Here is a 16,405-nt window from a genome sequence, read left to right on the forward strand (position 1 = left end):
TTCAAGAAAAAAAACATAAGTTAACTGATATTTCCAACAACTCAAATCAGGTCAAATTGACCCGGAACAGTGCATAAGGGTTAAATTCAACAGTTAACAGCCTTGTGGCTTCATAAGAGGAAGGTGCACAACGGCATTTAGCTTCAAGGGCTGGAACGCAAGTACTTGTGCGTGGATGGAAATTTTGAAGAAATTCAACCGAAAGCTGTCACCTCCCCAGAACCTCAGTGTGTTTTGTGTTTCTAGACACAGGCAGGGGACGTTGTCGACTATCGGAAGAAACAAATGTGGGAGGGGGCAATACCAGCTCTGACGTTGCTAAGCGCACATGAAATACAAAGATCCACATGATGAAAAAGCATGATTTAAATGTTAGTCTTAGTTTTGAGTGAGCATTAACAACAGAGTTTAAAAAATTAAATTAGGGAAAAATATTACATAACAACAACCTAATATAATATATATATATATATATATATATATATAAAACCTGATATTTATACTAGACAATATTAACAATATTTTAGATAAGTCCTTTATTTAAAGCTGTAAATTAGACACCAAATAATAAGACACATTGCACAGAATAACAACAAACATAAAATATTACAAATATTACTGACTACAAAAATCTCACTGGTTTATGCAACCCATTTATTTCCATTTCACAGAAACACCATTAAATCTTTATAATTAAGCTATTACACACACACAAACAAAAAAACTAAAAGGAAACATTCTCAGACATTGTCCATAGCCCACCTAAATATGGGAAACTCAGATAATTTGTCATATTTGTCTCAGGAATGCATGAGTCACTACAAGGCATGTCTGTGGTAAACTGTGGCGACATGGAAATGACTCTAATAAGGTTACAGCAACCATCGATCTACCTACAGCTGTCGACTGAAGTTCAGGCGATCTGAAGTTCAAATTCACTAATCAGCAGATTTCAAAAGTAGATCTATCTCAAAGTAATGAACTGAAATCAATTCACAGTTTATATTAAATTGGCCATCTGAATTCAAATGGCTGAGCATTTACACTACAAGTGCGATGTGTTTAAATGTGACTTTGAACACCTTCACATGTGGATGAATCTGTTTGTTTTGGACCCCAAATGTTTCAAAAAGGTTGCCCAAAACAGGTGTAAACGGGGTCTTAAACAACCCCTAATGTAAGCTACTTTTAACTGTATTTACATCATTCTTAAACATCCACTGAAGCACATTAAAAATATTAATAATAATATTAATTATAAAACAAATTATTCTACAATTTAAGACAATTATAATTAAACATTGACTATTTTTGTTCTTTAAGAGATAGTTCACCCAAAAAATTAAATTGTCATTTTCCCACCCTCGAGTTGTTCCAGACCTGTTTTATTTAACCCTTATTTAACCAGGGAAATCCTTTGAGAACAAGTCTCTTTTGCGAAGGAGCCCTGGCCAAGAAAGCCGCAATAAAAGTTCCACATAGAATACAAAATATAAAAAATACATTGAACATACAAGACATAATACGTTTACAGTACAATGAAAAAATTCATCATGACATCCCCCATTGTCACCATAGACTTATCCTAATTTGGGAAGCAGGGACAAGTGCCCATTGTGCCTGCTTCCCGATACCTGTATGAGTTTCTTTCTTCTGTTGAACACAAAAGAAGATATTTTGAAGAAGGTTGCTACCCAAAAAGTTGATGGTAGCCACTGACTTCCATAGTACCAAAGTTCTTCAAAATATCTTCTTTTGTGTTCAACAGAAGAAAGAAAAATCATACAGGTTTGGAACAATATGAAGGTGAGTAAATGATGACATGATTTTCATTTTTGGGTGAACTATCCCCATGTTGTTACTAAGTGGAAATGTAATTATGTTAAACAGCAATTTAACTAGTTATACAACAACTAATATTACATGTATACAAAATATTCCACAAAAACGATTCCCATCTCTAGGTCCTTTGCCGATCCTGCCCCTCTCTCTCCACCCAATACTTTCCTGTCTGCTCTCAACTATCCTATCTAATAAAAAAGGCATGAAAGCCCCCCCTATATATATATATATATATATATATATATATATATATATATATAGGGGGGGGCTTTCATGCCTTTATATATATATATATATATATAAAAACAGTGAGGCCATTAACAGCGGTGTTAGACAAGCAAAGACAGGCACTTTTCCCCAGATTCTTCGACAGGCTTGCTGCATACACTTTCTAGAGAAAATAAATGTAAGAAGGATGAATAGAGAGTAGCCACACAGACACACACAGACAGACACGCACAGACACACACACACGTGGTCGTATGGTAAACTAGGGGTACTCCACCTTTTCGAAAATCCACTTTCTTGTGGTTATGAATACGGTGGGTGATATTACACTTGTGGTACAGGAGTCCAGCCAGCAGAAGAATACCAGGGCATACCATAACCAGCCCTAGAATGAAATATGAATTAAATCTTAGCAATAAAGATACAAATTGTAACTGATTACTAAACCTGGAAGCAATAAAGGAAGATTACACAAGCTATTGAAGCTGTCTTTTTTTGAAGAGGAGACTGTAGTTCTTGAAGTGGATGTAGAGATTGTGTTCGTCTGAAATGGGGTAGTATGGGCTTTGGGAGGTTCTGCCACCTCTTCCGAGGTATTTTTGCAGACAGCATCAGAAGAGCTGGTGCCTTGGGTCAAAATCCCACTTTTACACCTAAAGAGTAAAAAATTAATGCAGTTCTCTTCATGAAACAGTCAAAAAGGTTGTTGTTTTTTGACTGAACTACCCCTTTTAAGTCTTAGTGCGGAATCATCAGACTTGCACAAGAGGGTGCTGACAGTGTTGTAATGACACATATAACGATAATAAACGTAGCCTATCTGTAGGCCTATACATATGGTAACACTATACAATAGGATTTCATTAATATTAGGTAATGTATTATCTAACATAAGCATACAATGTATAAAATACATTTATTACAGTATTTATTCATCTTTGTTAATGTTAATGAAAATACAGTCGTTCATTGGTAGTTCGTGTCACAGTGCATTAACATATGTTAACAAACAACTTTTGATTTTAATAATGCATTAGTAAATGTTGAGAGTAACATTAAGATAAATGCTGCAGAAGTATTGTTCATTTTTAGTTCATGTTAACAACACTAGTTAACTAATGTTAACTACTGAACCTTATTGTAAAGTGTTACCATTTATATAAATCTATGTGTATACAATAAAGCCACAATACCAACTACCAATAAGAGGTTTCCAGCCGACAGCAAAAAATTATTTTGCCAATGTCACAATTTGAGGTAAATCCGGCCCTGTATTTGAAACTGATTATGTTGCCAAATTGGTTTGTAACAGTTGCTGAATAAAGAAACTGAACATGCCTATCTATCTGCTTGACTGACAGTTTTATTGACCACTGAGAGAGCATTGACTTGGTATGATGTTGGTTCAATATCATTTTTTTTTTTTTTTTTTTAAATAGCTTGGATGTAGTAAACTACTTTTGCCATGTTGCTGTAGCTTAGCTTGCTACATTTCCCAGGGCTGTAGCTTTAGTGTAGTGAAGCTTCATTTAAAGAAGGGTAACTGTTAGCTTAGCTCACTACATTTTCCAAGTAGCTTGCGCAATACTGGGCGCTGATTACATTACGCTGAGATGATTAATATGCATTAGGGTCACCCCCACTGAAATTCATTCAACATTTTTTTTTTTAACTGGGAAATATTTATGCTCCCCCCTCAATGAGTCGGCTATACCATTAAGCAGGGTCCCCTTTTCTAGGCTCAAGGACATCATTCCTGGTTGTCTCCCTTTGACAATAGCGGTTGATATTCAGAAAAACTTACTCTCTCCATTTTTTACAACTCGAGTCATCTTTGTCTGTGTAGAAGCCTTCGGAACATTCGGTGCATATTCCTAGAAGAGAGACATAGTCCAGGTTAAATGAGATGCACTTTATAGTTATTTGATGTGAATGAGTAAGGTAGGATTTAATATGTGTACCTCTATGGTTTATTCCAAAACCTTTTTTACAGAAGCAAATCTCTTGTTTTTGTTCATAAATAGGTGTAAAACCGTCTTTACATTTGCATACAGCATCTGAGGTAGGTGTGCATTTTTCAACGACTTCACTACCTAAGGGGATAAAAACAAAACAAAACACAAAAAAAACAATGTGTTGAAAATAGAAATATTGAAATATTGTATTTATCTCAGATCTTGCCTTCCACACATCCAGTGTTAGTTAAACTCAGTACACAGCATACAGTATCTTATAGCATTACTTTCATTATACAGTAACATTCTCAGTTACTAACCCTATCAATCGGGAGGGGGGGGGGGGGGGTAGACAGTGGCACTTACCTTTTCTACATGTGCTGCAGTTATCACAGTAATCACTGTCACTATCAGAGAATTGTTTTTGTGGACAGGCCACACACGCTTTTGTATTGTGATTAAGCATTTGACCTGAAATTGAAAGATATCTTTAATGAGATTTCATGACCAATATCACTTTAGACACAACAGTGCATCCCAAATCCAGGTATTTAACCATAATCATACATACCTTTTGGACAAAGTGCGCTTGCATTTTGGTGAAGCAACAGTGAACACAGAAGAGTCGAGAGGATTTTCATGTAGCAGATCATGACAGTAACACTGTCGAAGAGAGCTGGAACTGCACGTAAGCCTCAAATGAGAGGAAACAGCTACTGAAACCTCTAGACATGGTGAAGTTTACCAAACCTTGTATAAACAGGCAACTTCCCCCACTGTAATTTTCCATTTCACCCACATTAAACTGTGGAAAGAAAAAACGTAGGATTGTACAGTTATGCGTTTCCTTTAGTTGATAATGTCAAACTTTTTTAAATGAAGGTAAATTAAAATATATATTTTATTAAAAGCCTTTAACTTTATCTGTTGAATTTGATTGCTCTGAATCTGATTGGTGCATGTCAAATGTTTACAATATGAAATTCAAAATAAAAATGCTCTACATTTAAAACAGAAATCTGAAGGATTAGCATTGCATATAAATTTATTGCCGTTTTACCAATCTTCCTGGTTTAATTATCGGTTTCTTGCACAACTGGCTCAAAATAATTTTGTATCACTTCTTTTTTTCAAATCACTTTTTTTCCTGGAAATGAAAAGAAAATTAAATCGAATTACTATCAGGCTTCAAGCTGTCTTCAAATAGCTTATTTCTGTAATGTATGCTGTATTAGTATAATCAAAATGGATATTTTCTCACTTCAACATTACTTAATTTTCTAGATTCTGAATGTAAATGTTCTCACGACAGTATGGACAGAGCGAAACATGGAAGAAAATTATGATTTATTGATTTTAATTATCTTATTGTACAGCCACTTAATATTCCAACATGCCAAATTCATTGTAACAACTGAGACTTATCTGATGGTATTAATTTAGTTCTTTCCTAACATTTTCAAGATAACTGTTTGTTGTCACTTTCATTTCATCTTTTTTTTCTCCTAAATTTTAGATCAAAGCACCACACAGTTTACATTTGTTTCTTGACAATATCAGGTCTGGTATGAATTAATTGGATTAATTTTGATGAAGTAATCAAATTTAATGACACATTAAGTCGCTCTCTCTATGTATTCTAATGACTCACATGTTTTGCATAAAGGAAAAGTCAACTCTTATGTAGCAGTACTAAAAACAGGTAGGTCTGACACATTTAGGGCAGTTGGTCTGCTGTTTACAGGAAAAGGGGGTATGTTAGACGTGCGGAGAATAAGCATATTCTGTTTTACTCTTTATCATCAGTTGAGAAATAATGAATTGGGATAATAGCACGGAAATTAAAGAAAAAGCAAACAATGGAGTGGGCAAAGCAACACCAAAAACAAAATCATTGAAATGTGTTCCTGGGATTGGAAAATGAGTCTGTAAAAGGAAAGATAACAGCAATGAACGGCATCTTTCTCTTTGCAGAAAAGAGTGCAGAGCTTCCAGTTACCATGACATAGTGCAGATTTTATCAAAGCTTCTTCCGGTCGTCAAACAGAGAAGTTTGTGATTCTGTATGAGAAAGAGGATTTTTAAAGTCCTTATAACTATGTAGAGAATTATGACAGCAAAAAAAAAAAGAAAGAAAGAAAGAAAGAAAGAAAGAAAGAAAGAAAGAAAGAAAGAAAGAATGAATGAAAACAAAAACTTGAATAGTGGATAAATTTTGACTACTAGGTGTTTTCCCAACAAAATGACTGCTGCACTAATGTGAACTTTACTAGACAGTTTACTCAGCTTTGAAGATAAAAATAGAAAATGAAACCAAGGTGATGGAGTATGTTCTCTCAGTTAACCTACTTCTGCTCAATTTCTTTTTTACCTTTCTGCTTATCAGTTCTTTGCTTTTTAACAAAAATAAAAAGATCTTAAAGGTGACATATCATGAAAATATGACTTTTTTTCAGTGTTTAAGTGTTATAATAGGGTCTCTGGTGCATCTACCAACCCAGAAAACATGAAAAAGACTAACTTGGTCATTTTTTTCTCTGCAAGCTTGTGAAAAAATGAGCCATGGTTAAAATTTGAGCAAAGCATGCTAACTGTTCTGTCTTTGGCTGAACTGATGGGCACAGAACACTTTTTAGAGTCCCAGCCTCAGAGGTGTAACGTAATAAAAACGTAATATTAATATTAATATGTAATTTAAAGAAATAGTTTAATTTAGCTCAAAGGGAATCATTAATGATTTTATAGGGGTTTGAACAGACTCACTGTTACGGCGATTCACTGAACGAGCCGTATAACAAACTCTGCACTGGATATTAAAATCCAAAATATAGTGAAAACACTATTTAATAGCACAAGATCGGCAGATTAAAACATTAACTTGTGAGCAGAAAACACAAGATACTTCTCTTTTCAAAATAAATAAGATTTTATTTATATAAACCTAAGACATAAATTAAACTATGATTAACTAATCTAGATTAAGCCTAATTTAAACCCTGTCCGGGAAAGCGTCCCATTGTCCTAATGGATATTAGTAGTCGAAAGTCTGAGACAAATATAAAACAACTATCCAACTATATTTAAAATGCATATGACACATGTGACGTTTTCAATCTGAAATTTGTTTGTTTTCACAAGAATAAGATGTGAATAAAAAGACCTGAAGCTGAAGAAACAACCATGCTGTTTGATGGCGGTCACACTCCCCCAGGCCGACAGATGGCGATGAGGACGCCGCGATTGTTTTCAAACCTCCAGTTGATCACATCGCTCTGCGAAGAAGACAGCGCCTCAGCTTTGTTTACTTTTAAAGATGGGTGCTCAATTACATATATTTCTGAAAGCACTGGCTATCTAGTTTAAAACCAAACACTAGAATGTAAGATAGAAAGAAAGAAGCACAGCATGGAGGAATCGTGGGATTTTGAATTCTTGTCTCGTATGGTTGACAGTCTGGTGTCCTTTCTGTCCGAATTTGTGGACGACTGGTTGGCCAACGACATGAGAGTTGCAGTGTTTAAGATACTGTTCAGCTGGCTCATCATCAGTCTCGTAGCCATCCACTTTGCCTGGAAAGTGTACGGGAACACGGTCAACGACATGTACTACAGACAGGGTGAGTGTTTGCAAAGGTGCTCCACCTAATCAATAAGAATTCATATCAAACTACAGTTGTGTGACTGTATATACCTGTAAGTATTTTGATTAAATATGCGTGTGATAATTCTTCAGGAACTGGAGGACAGAATGGCGGGACTCCTGACACTGCGCCTCACATGAGCGGATGGTAAGTAACCTGCCTTTCTAGTGTTCATTGTGAGTCAGTCACGTGACAAATGAATAAAAGCCTTGCAGTGTAATTTATCGTTGCTTACTGATTTCCAAATTATATGAATAAAGCCACACAATGCGTGCGTGGACGAGTTCGGGGAATTTGGCTATTGAAAAAAAGATTTAAGGAGTGGGATGTTTCTGAATCATTCACTGACGAATTCCTCGAGTGAACAACTCACTGATTGGCTGAAGCGTCTCTTGTGCATTTTGTAATGAGCCAGTGTCCTGAAATATAAATGCTACTTATCAGTATATGATTCCAACACTATATTTGCATGGTTTTAGAGTTAGGAGCTTAATGAAGCCTGTCATTATACCACATCATATGTTGGTGGCACACTCTAATGAGTTATTTCACTGACAAGTAGGCCTACTTAAATTTTTAGCATATCTCAGACTATGGTACTATATCTGACAGCTTCTCTTGTGCCTCACAACACATGCTACCCATTTTTAACTTAAACTTTGAAGTGTATAGACTGAGGATAGGCACAAAAAAATATTTAATTCAATTGTAATAAAAACAATATTAATAAAACCTTATTTAAAAAAAGTAGTATGAAATTCTAAACACATGATTTATGCAAAGCCCTGTAAACACTACTGTTCCATTGTCAAGTCTAATATTTTCCATCTTTTCTAGGGAAAGTGCAGCTGGTGATGCCATGAAAACCCACCGTGAGTGAGGTACCTGCAACTGGACTAAGGGCACAGACATATAAGATGGACAAAGGCAATTACATTCCTTCAAGAAGACTAAATAATCTTGTGCAACTGTATAGGTTTTACTTGTGAAGATGTCTGTGATGGACTGTGGTGCAAAACTCAAGGCCCAAACACATGAATATATGCCCTACAATCCCTGACAGAATGGTGCTGTGCACTGGAGAGAGAGCTTGCTGTGATACATAGCAGCTCTGAATTTTTTGAATGCTTTAGTTTGTTTGGATTGAATTCTGGAAGCTAGTAGATAGCAACACTTGAACCATTCACACAGTATCATTTGACCAAAAACTGACAAGAATACTACTCAAAATGATGGTCCCAAATGTTCACATAGTCATCTGATCTGTATGATCAAACATTTAATTTTAAATCAAACATTTAATTTTAGTGACGTAAGAAAATAGACTTAACTGTACAGAGATAAAAAAAAAAAAAAATTGTCGCTTACAGTTGTCCAAGAGGTCACTGCTGTCTTTTTGCAGTGCAAATAATAAATATACTTTGTATCTGATGTGTATTATTTTTCTGTTATTTATTTCATAAGTAAATTTTATTTCAGTCAGTGTACAACAATACGCACCTTACTTTGGTTCAGGACCAAGCAGGAGTCATCCATGACAAGAAGAAAAAAGATTAGTGGTTACAATAAGTGATGATATAAAAGAATCTTAAAAAGTGAACTGGCTTAGAGAAAAAAAAAAAAATCATTTATTCCTCCATAATTGTGTTGCTTCCAAACACAAAATAACCTGGAGTCAAATTATTGGAAGTCTCTTTGGGCTGATGGTGGCAGCAGCATAACATGCACATCCATCACATTGGTCCCTGTCAGTCCAGGCATGAGTAACCGTCGTCCTTCAGAGAGCTGTGAAAAAAATGTGAACGAATCATTATTGGTGAGAAAGCCATCAACATCCAGACCTTGAGACGTGGCCTCTTCCATCAGTTCCCCGTCAGTGACAGCACCAGCTGCCTCAGTGGGGCCATCCTGTCCATCGGTTCCTCCACTGAGGAACACTGCACCACTCTTTACTTCATCACTACTCAGCTCAAGCCCCACCCGCAGAGCCAACTCCTGGTTCCTCCCTCCCCTGCCCTTTCCTGTCAGTTGCACAGTGGGTTCCCCTCCAGCCAGAAGACAGGTCGTACCCCAGCCTTCTTTCCTTTCCTCTACGAGCACATTCATGGTGCGACACAAGTCCCAGCTTTCTACCCCAACCTCTGGTCCAAGCTGAAGGATCTCTGCAGCGAGTTCTGAAGGAGGTTCCTTTTCTGGGGAGCATGCAAAACGCGAGAGCAGCCCGTATAGTCGTGAAACAGAGCAAACGTCACCGCATACTCCTGGAGACAGAATGACGGGTCGAAGTCCTAATTTAACAGCTTTACGGCTTGCACATTCAAGAGCAATTGTGTTTGAGCCAATTACAATGTTTAAAACATGGTCTTTGACGACTTCTGGCTGTTCTTGCACCTGTAACCCATAATGGGGTTTAAGCACCTCTTTCAAAGAGGGAGGAATAGAGCCAGAGATCTTATAACGATTCAAGATCTCCCAGACCTCCTCTGGCTTGGAGTCACTCCTGACTGTTGGACCGCTGGCTATTAAATCCACAGGATCTCCAATAACATCTGACAGAATCAATGCCACTACCTTAAAGAGAATGTGATGTCAGAGTAAATATTATGTTCAAGTAACACCATCAGGTATTGTTTAAAAAACAGTTTTGTGTGTCTTTTTTGTTGTTGTTGTTTTGTTATGTAATAGTGTTACCTGGGCTGGGTTGGCACATTGGGCAAGGCCTCCACCCTTCAACAATGACAGGGCTCGTCTTACTGTATTTAACTCCTGAATTGTGGCCCCTGCTGCTGCGAGTTTTCGTGTCACATCCTGTTTCTCCTGCAAGGACATGGGTGGGGCTGGAGCAGGTAAAAGAGCAGAACCACCACCTGTACGTAGATGCATGAAAAGTAATAATGATCATTTCAAGATCTTTCAGAGAATATGCACTACACTTTTTTTTTTTTAAGTAATATTTTATTCAGCAAACATGGGTTAAATTGATCAAAAGTGACACCAAAGACATATGATGTTACAAAAGATTTTATTTCAAATAAATGTTGCTCTCTAAGAGTCCTAAAAAAAAAAATGTATCATGGTTTCCACAAAAATATAAAGCAGTTTTTAACATTAATAATTTTTCTGGAGCACCAAATTACAGTGATTTTAATGATACTGAAGACTGGAGTAATGGCTGCTGAAAATTAAGCTTTGCCATCTTAGGAAATACATTTTAAAATATATAAAATACTAAACAGTTATTTTAAATTGCAATAATATTTCCTAAAATTACAGTTATTGATCAAATAAATGTAGCATTGGTGAGCTACCATTTTCTAAAAACATTAAAACGTTCCAAACTTTTGAATCGTAGAGCAAAACTATTCTATATGAAGAAAATAAGCTATAGTACCAGAGATGAGCACGAGCAGCAGATCTTTCTCAGTCAGACCACTGGCCAGTTCTCCAATACACTCTGCTGACTTCTGGGCATCTGCATCTGGTAAATTGTTCTTTGCTCCTTCCATCACTGTAATTCTGCTGTTATTCTCAAGCAGCATCTTCCTGTCCGGACATATACAAACAGTTTTTAAGTAACACCCAGACTGTACTGTGTGCAACTGAATACAAAATGAAAAACCTTGCTAAATACTTGGACGTCAGGGCTACATGACTATATTTAGCATGAAACCTATTTGTAGGATCAGTGAATTTTTCTTGCATTGTGATAATTTCTGACAATTAAGGAATTCCACCCCTAATTCTTATTAAAAATAATGATGTAGCTATTCTAGATTTATTATTTAAATCAGCATAAAGTAGGTACACCAAATACTTAAAAATGTACAATTTAAATAATAAATCATTAATAATAAATAAATTTCTTGTCACATTACAGTAATGTGAATGTTTCACATTTATTATTAAGTTTTTTTGGGAAACCACTGACCATCTAGTCAACTAGTGATCAACTAATGAAAATCCCAGTTTCTGGGATATTGCTGTATAAACTGCTCACTAACCAGAGGTACATTAAAATATGTAATTAAAAAAGCACTAAAATTCTTACTCTTTTCCATGATTGCGTAGTGTTTTCTGGATACCATGAGGCACACTGACCACCCCTTTAATTAGATGGTCTCCTATAATCCTCTCTGCTTCTGCTGCCATCCCCAGCACAGCCTTTCCAAAGCCCACCAGATAAAGGTTATTGGTAAGTGTGAAACTCTGTCCACCCACAAGTAGTTTGTCTCCATGTCTCTCCAGACTCCTGCGGACCACTATGTCTGGCTGCACACCTTCAACCGCTGCAGAAAACACAGCCCGGGCTCGTGTGTCTAATGACGACATACTGCGAGAGCACAATGATGTTAAGCTCACCCGCAGTGAGTGCTGCAGGTGAAGAGAACGTGAGAAAGCACGAATCTGAGCCATAAACCAATTAAACTATCCACATCAGATGAAGAGAGCCACTTAATACCTGAGGGGAGAAAAAGATATAAAAACAGATCTCTGAATATCATTGAAAAATATCATTGGCCAACAAACGTTTTTATGTTTGAATTATAAGAAAAAAATAAAAGTATTTAAGTGTTCCTTGCATCGGTATAACACTGACAAAACAGCATGCAGATTACAGCTTTAATGTTACCCAAATTCACTCTTGTGATGTCTAATCTCCTTTGTTTCGTACCTTTAAAATCATTTTGGTCTAATCATGTGAACAGATGTAGATATACAGCAGGGTCAACCAATCCAACAAGGTAACATTAGAGGTTACAGAAATACGTTACTCCCACTATTACCACATTGCCGTGGATTTGGTGACTCGAAAATATTAAATGTTTTCAATATTTACTCAAAATATTGGTACATTTTGGGACCGAGGCAAACAACTTCTGATAATTTCCTATGCTGAGACTGTGGGACAGTAATATATGATATAAATGTCACCTATTATATTATAAAATGTGTATGTGTGTTTTTTTTTGTATTGTGATATTATATGGCATTTCATTTATAATATCATATTAATTGAAAATTATAATCAGAAATAATGCTATCTTTAGGGCTGCATACTAATGCTTAATGTAAGTTAAAAAAAAAACAAGACAAGAGCCACAACTAAATGACCAATTGTACTCAACAAGTGAGAAAATGAATACATAATACACATTTTCTCTCATAACAACGGTGCCCTTTTCAAACACCATCCTTTACACACGGAGTTCATGAGAACTTACCTGCACTGTTCCTAGCAGTTCTGAAGCTCATTTAAGAGCTGACAAAACCTTTTGAGAACTGCATTACACTAGAATCTGTGTAACGTTACTGAGTGAGTAATGATTGACTAATTGTTGACCATAGGCCTGAGAGAAGTTTTCGTGCTAGCCAGTTAATTTACAAGATGTTTGTGCATTAAACAAGAGTTAATCCCAAAACAGTTGGAGGCGGTATTACAATAGCCTTGTGACACTTAAATTAAAGTCCAGTAATGGTGTCGGTCAGTGTTTACATGTCTATGGATGCACCACCCTTAGAGACTGCATTGAAAACACACGTTTTCCTCACAAATGGCATAAACGGATTATTTTTACCTCGGTTTTTCCTCATTACTCCAACTTCTGGTCACTTAAACCATAGAAAACAACATAAAAGTCTAAATAACTTCTTAGCGTCATTTTAATTTGTTTATAATGTCATGTCTGGTTTACACATTCACAATTCTAACGCCCCCTTTCTCTGCTTGTTGTGAACAAGATTGACTCACATGTGAAAGACCCCCTCTCGATCAACAGGCCATAGTTCACGAACGAAATGTCAGTCCACTCTACATAGGTGTTTTGAATGAATCTTTTAAATGAACGAATCATTTAAAACACTCGTTCGTTCGGTAAGACTAGCCAATGAAAGGCTCCGTCACAGCCCACACTCGAATGCTATTGGCTGGAGCTACAGTCAAGGCAGGAAAACGAGTCAGTAGAGGTAAGAATGATTCGTTCGCTTAAAAGATTCATCCACGAACAAACACGATAACAAATAAATGAGTTGTTTACAAGTGCACATCTTCTATGTTTACCATTAACAGTGCGCCTGCGACAAGTGGCCATCTATTATGCTATGATAACAGAAAGATGGAAATTCGAGTTGAATGAAACGCAGCATACATGCCACTGTACTTCAACACTATGTAATATGCATTGTGTAAAAAGATGGTTCTAATCAAGCAGTAACGTATTTTCTTCAGAAGGTGTCAGTGTTCAATAAATCAGCTAATTTAGACTAAAACCATGACAACATATATTTGTAACATTCATAACATGAAATTGCACACCAAAGTATGTACAAATTTAGTCGTATTTCACAGTAAGGCTATTTCTGTGTCACCAAAACAGTGGAGGGGACAGCTTCACACTGTGTATGACATCATTCGTCCTGTTTTCAGTGTCTCCCAGCTCCATCTGTTACTCACACCCATGAGTACAGTAGGCCTACAAGATCACTTTATATTCACTTTTTGTCACTTTTTATAAAATTCACTAGCATACTTTTTAAAATCTCCAACTGAAATTTGATGGACACATTCAAAGCCTCACAGACACAAAGCTAGTTGACGGTGCTGTTTTTTTTTTTTTTTTGTGTTGCAATTCTGTCATGTTTGTTTGTTGTACTATCTATTGCAGCAGTTTTTTGTGTTGTCATGGATAATTGATGTACAGAAGGCTACTTAATTCTCAGGTGGCTGCAGATAGCAGATGGGAAGAGGTCACTCTGTTGGCTGATATTTTCATTCTGCAGCACCAGTGACCCTCCATCATTCTCTATGCGTAGACTCCCCTCGCATCCCTTTCGTCTCTCCCGTCCTCATGGCAATCATATGCTCCGCTATTTTATAAAGGGCTCATTTTTGGCTACTGTGTGTAGGGTATCAAGCCATTGGACATTTTCCATCAGTGATCACTTATTCACCTGAGGCCTGAGAGGAATGCAATGAAAGGATGATGGACTGGAAAGACAACCGTACAGATATGACAGCAAAGAGCTGGCAGGTGACTTTCAGCGTATACTAAGAGAGGCTGCGATTTATGAATACTCAGCAATAAGGAACATCATTTGCATGACCAGAGGGTATCTGGCATCAGTACAGGGGACAAGCTTAACTCTCTGAGGTGGCTGAACTCTCACTTTCAGTAAGTGACTAAGATGAATCACTTTACTGTGTGCAATTAGATCTTCTCACTTTTTCATTAAAGCCAATATGGGGAATAATGGTAAATAGAGAAGATAGAAACAGAATTAGCAGGCTCGAATACTTTATCATATTCCGTTGCACATTCATCGTCAAGGTTTTTCCCCGATTGCACCATCGCTCTTGTTATTCCATTAGAGCAAAAACAAAGAGAAATCACTCTTTCTCATAACCGTATTTGGCTCGTGAGTGGCCATCTTATTGCCTTTGTGCTTTAAATATCCTGAAGCTTCTGGCTGTGATCTACATTCATATATTATGCAGAATATGCATGAAGCAAAGTTCTTTGATGCTTTGTACGGGGGGCTCTGATCGTGGAATACGTTCACTTGAATGACAGTCCATATAGTCAAATAATCACAATTATTATGCATGCACTGAGGTTTATAGGACATGTAGAGATTTTACCATGATGAGGTTAAACAAATAAACCTTAAGTTTTCAATAAACAAAAAAAAAAAAAAAATATGCAACTGAACTTTTTACATTTTAAATATCATTTGATTATAGCTTATTTTGTGTTCCATGGAAGGGGAAAAGGCTATAATTTTGAGCAACCAAATTAAGACATCCCTGCACAAACAAACAAATAAATAAGTAGTTTTAGACCACACTGCTACTTTAAAAAAAAAAAAATCCACATGATTCAAAAAATTTGAGGGTTCACCTTTTTTTTTTCCAACGTATTATACATGAACTCATTGCCACGAAATGAAACCCACAAACCATGTCATGCTGTTCCCTGTCAGTTAACTGCTTTTACAGGGCCTCAAAAACAAAAGGGATTTCACAGACTTCCTGTCTCTCTTCATTACCTTAAAAGGCTGATTATTATTGTGACTATGCCTTTGCCAATTATTGCAGCATCTCAGAAAGCCCACCTACAGTGACTCTCCTCAAGTCCCTCAAAAGACCTCAGGTTTTCAGCCTCTGAAACATGGGGAGTGACAGCTTAGAGTTTTCATAATAAACCGACTCAATAGAAGAATCCATGTGTCTTGTAATGAAAGAGACAGATGGACAGAGACAAAAGAGAAATATGTGGATAATTTGGAAATGGGAAAAGCTGAAGGAAGAAGGAACAAAAACAAACACACTGGTGATTTAATTGAAATTTTAGCTCAATCAGAAAAACCTTATAGTTATGGTTTCTGGAGGAAATATAATGAATACACTGGGCAGCAGCATGCAGGTAAATCGGAGTGTTCTCCATGGGGCAGCTTCCAGTGCTCTGCTGCTAGGCAACTGCATGGGCACTATGTGACTCTTCACATGACAACATTTCTTCTGAAGCAATTAGGACAATTCAGAACATTCAGATGTTTCCTAAGTGCCTGTTGCTTTTACTTATAAATCAACTATTGCAGACAAAAGGAATTCCAATTTGCTAATTTTCCTTCAGCCTGGACTAGGTTTGGCAATTCAGTGCATCCAAATAAATACTTTAAGCATTACAGGCACTGGCTTATGATTTCTGTTATGGTAGTGAACAAGTAAATAAATAATACATAA

The 16,405-nt window shown here is 36.6% G+C and overlaps 3 protein-coding genes across 5 annotated transcripts; 1 reads left to right on the forward strand and 2 right to left on the reverse strand.

The window, feature by feature from the left end:
* Positions 1-2,154: 2,154 nt before the first annotated feature.
* LOC306845285 (tumor necrosis factor receptor superfamily member 11B) lies at positions 2,155-4,678 on the reverse strand (the record flags this gene model as incomplete). Its single annotated transcript, XM_079377985.1, has 7 exons — positions 2,155-2,233; positions 2,348-2,455; positions 2,542-2,723; positions 3,875-3,944; positions 4,032-4,163; positions 4,392-4,496; positions 4,597-4,678. 7 exons carry the CDS (start codon positions 4,676-4,678, stop codon positions 2,172-2,174), a joined length of 741 nt encoding a protein of 246 aa, XP_079234111.1. The 3' UTR covers positions 2,155-2,171.
* Positions 4,679-7,136: 2,458 nt separating this feature from the next.
* Positions 7,137-9,276, forward strand: tcta (T cell leukemia translocation altered). Its single transcript, XM_079376961.1, has 3 exons — positions 7,137-7,641; positions 7,758-7,812; positions 8,503-9,276. Exons 1-3 carry the CDS (start codon positions 7,431-7,433, stop codon positions 8,543-8,545), a joined length of 309 nt encoding a protein of 102 aa, XP_079233087.1. The 5' UTR covers positions 7,137-7,430; the 3' UTR covers positions 8,546-9,276.
* On the reverse strand, positions 8,913-13,508 carry glyctk (glycerate kinase). 3 transcript variants are annotated; one of them, XM_079376959.1, is made up of 5 exons: positions 13,415-13,508; positions 11,714-12,124; positions 11,057-11,208; positions 10,357-10,532; positions 8,913-10,236 (listed from the first exon to the last, which is right to left on the reverse strand). In XM_079376959.1, exons 2-5 carry the CDS (start codon positions 12,076-12,078, stop codon positions 9,346-9,348), a joined length of 1,584 nt encoding a protein of 527 aa, XP_079233085.1. In that variant the 5' UTR covers positions 12,079-12,124; positions 13,415-13,508; the 3' UTR covers positions 8,913-9,345. The 3 variants fall into 3 exon arrangements, with proteins under 3 accessions (XP_079233085.1, XP_079233086.1, XP_079233084.1); XM_079376960.1 differs by having other exon boundaries at positions 8,919-10,236; positions 13,242-13,437; XM_079376958.1 differs by lacking the exon at positions 13,415-13,508 and having other exon boundaries at positions 8,919-10,236; positions 11,714-12,191.
* Between the last annotated feature and the right edge of the window lie 2,897 nt (positions 13,509-16,405).

This window comes from Barbus barbus (genome assembly GCF_936440315.1).
Source record: "Barbus barbus genome assembly, chromosome: 25".
NCBI classification, from domain to species: domain Eukaryota; kingdom Metazoa; phylum Chordata; class Actinopteri; order Cypriniformes; family Cyprinidae; genus Barbus; species Barbus barbus.

Bases quoted from the DNA above. Each gene is read 5' to 3' on its own strand.
- tcta (XM_079376961.1), top strand. From the start codon at position 7,431: ATGGAGGAATCGTGGGATTTTGAATTCTTGTCTCGTATGGTTGACAGT. The intron at 7,642-7,757 runs GTGAGTGTTTGC...ATAATTCTTCAG, and splicing joins CGACATGTACTACAGACAGG to GAACTGGAGGACAGAATGGC. The intron at 7,813-8,502 runs GTAAGTAACCTG...CATCTTTTCTAG, and splicing joins GCGCCTCACATGAGCGGATG to GGAAAGTGCAGCTGGTGATG.
- glyctk (XM_079376959.1), bottom strand. From the start codon at position 12,078: ATGGCTCAGATTCGTGCTTTCTCACGTTCTCTTCACCTGCAGCACTCA. The intron at 11,209-11,713 runs GTAAGAATTTTA...ATGTCCGGACAG, and splicing joins CTACGCAATCATGGAAAAGA to GAAGATGCTGCTTGAGAATA. The intron at 10,237-10,356 runs GTAACACTATTA...ATTCTCTTTAAG, and splicing joins AATGTGCCAACCCAGCCCAG to GTAGTGGCATTGATTCTGTC.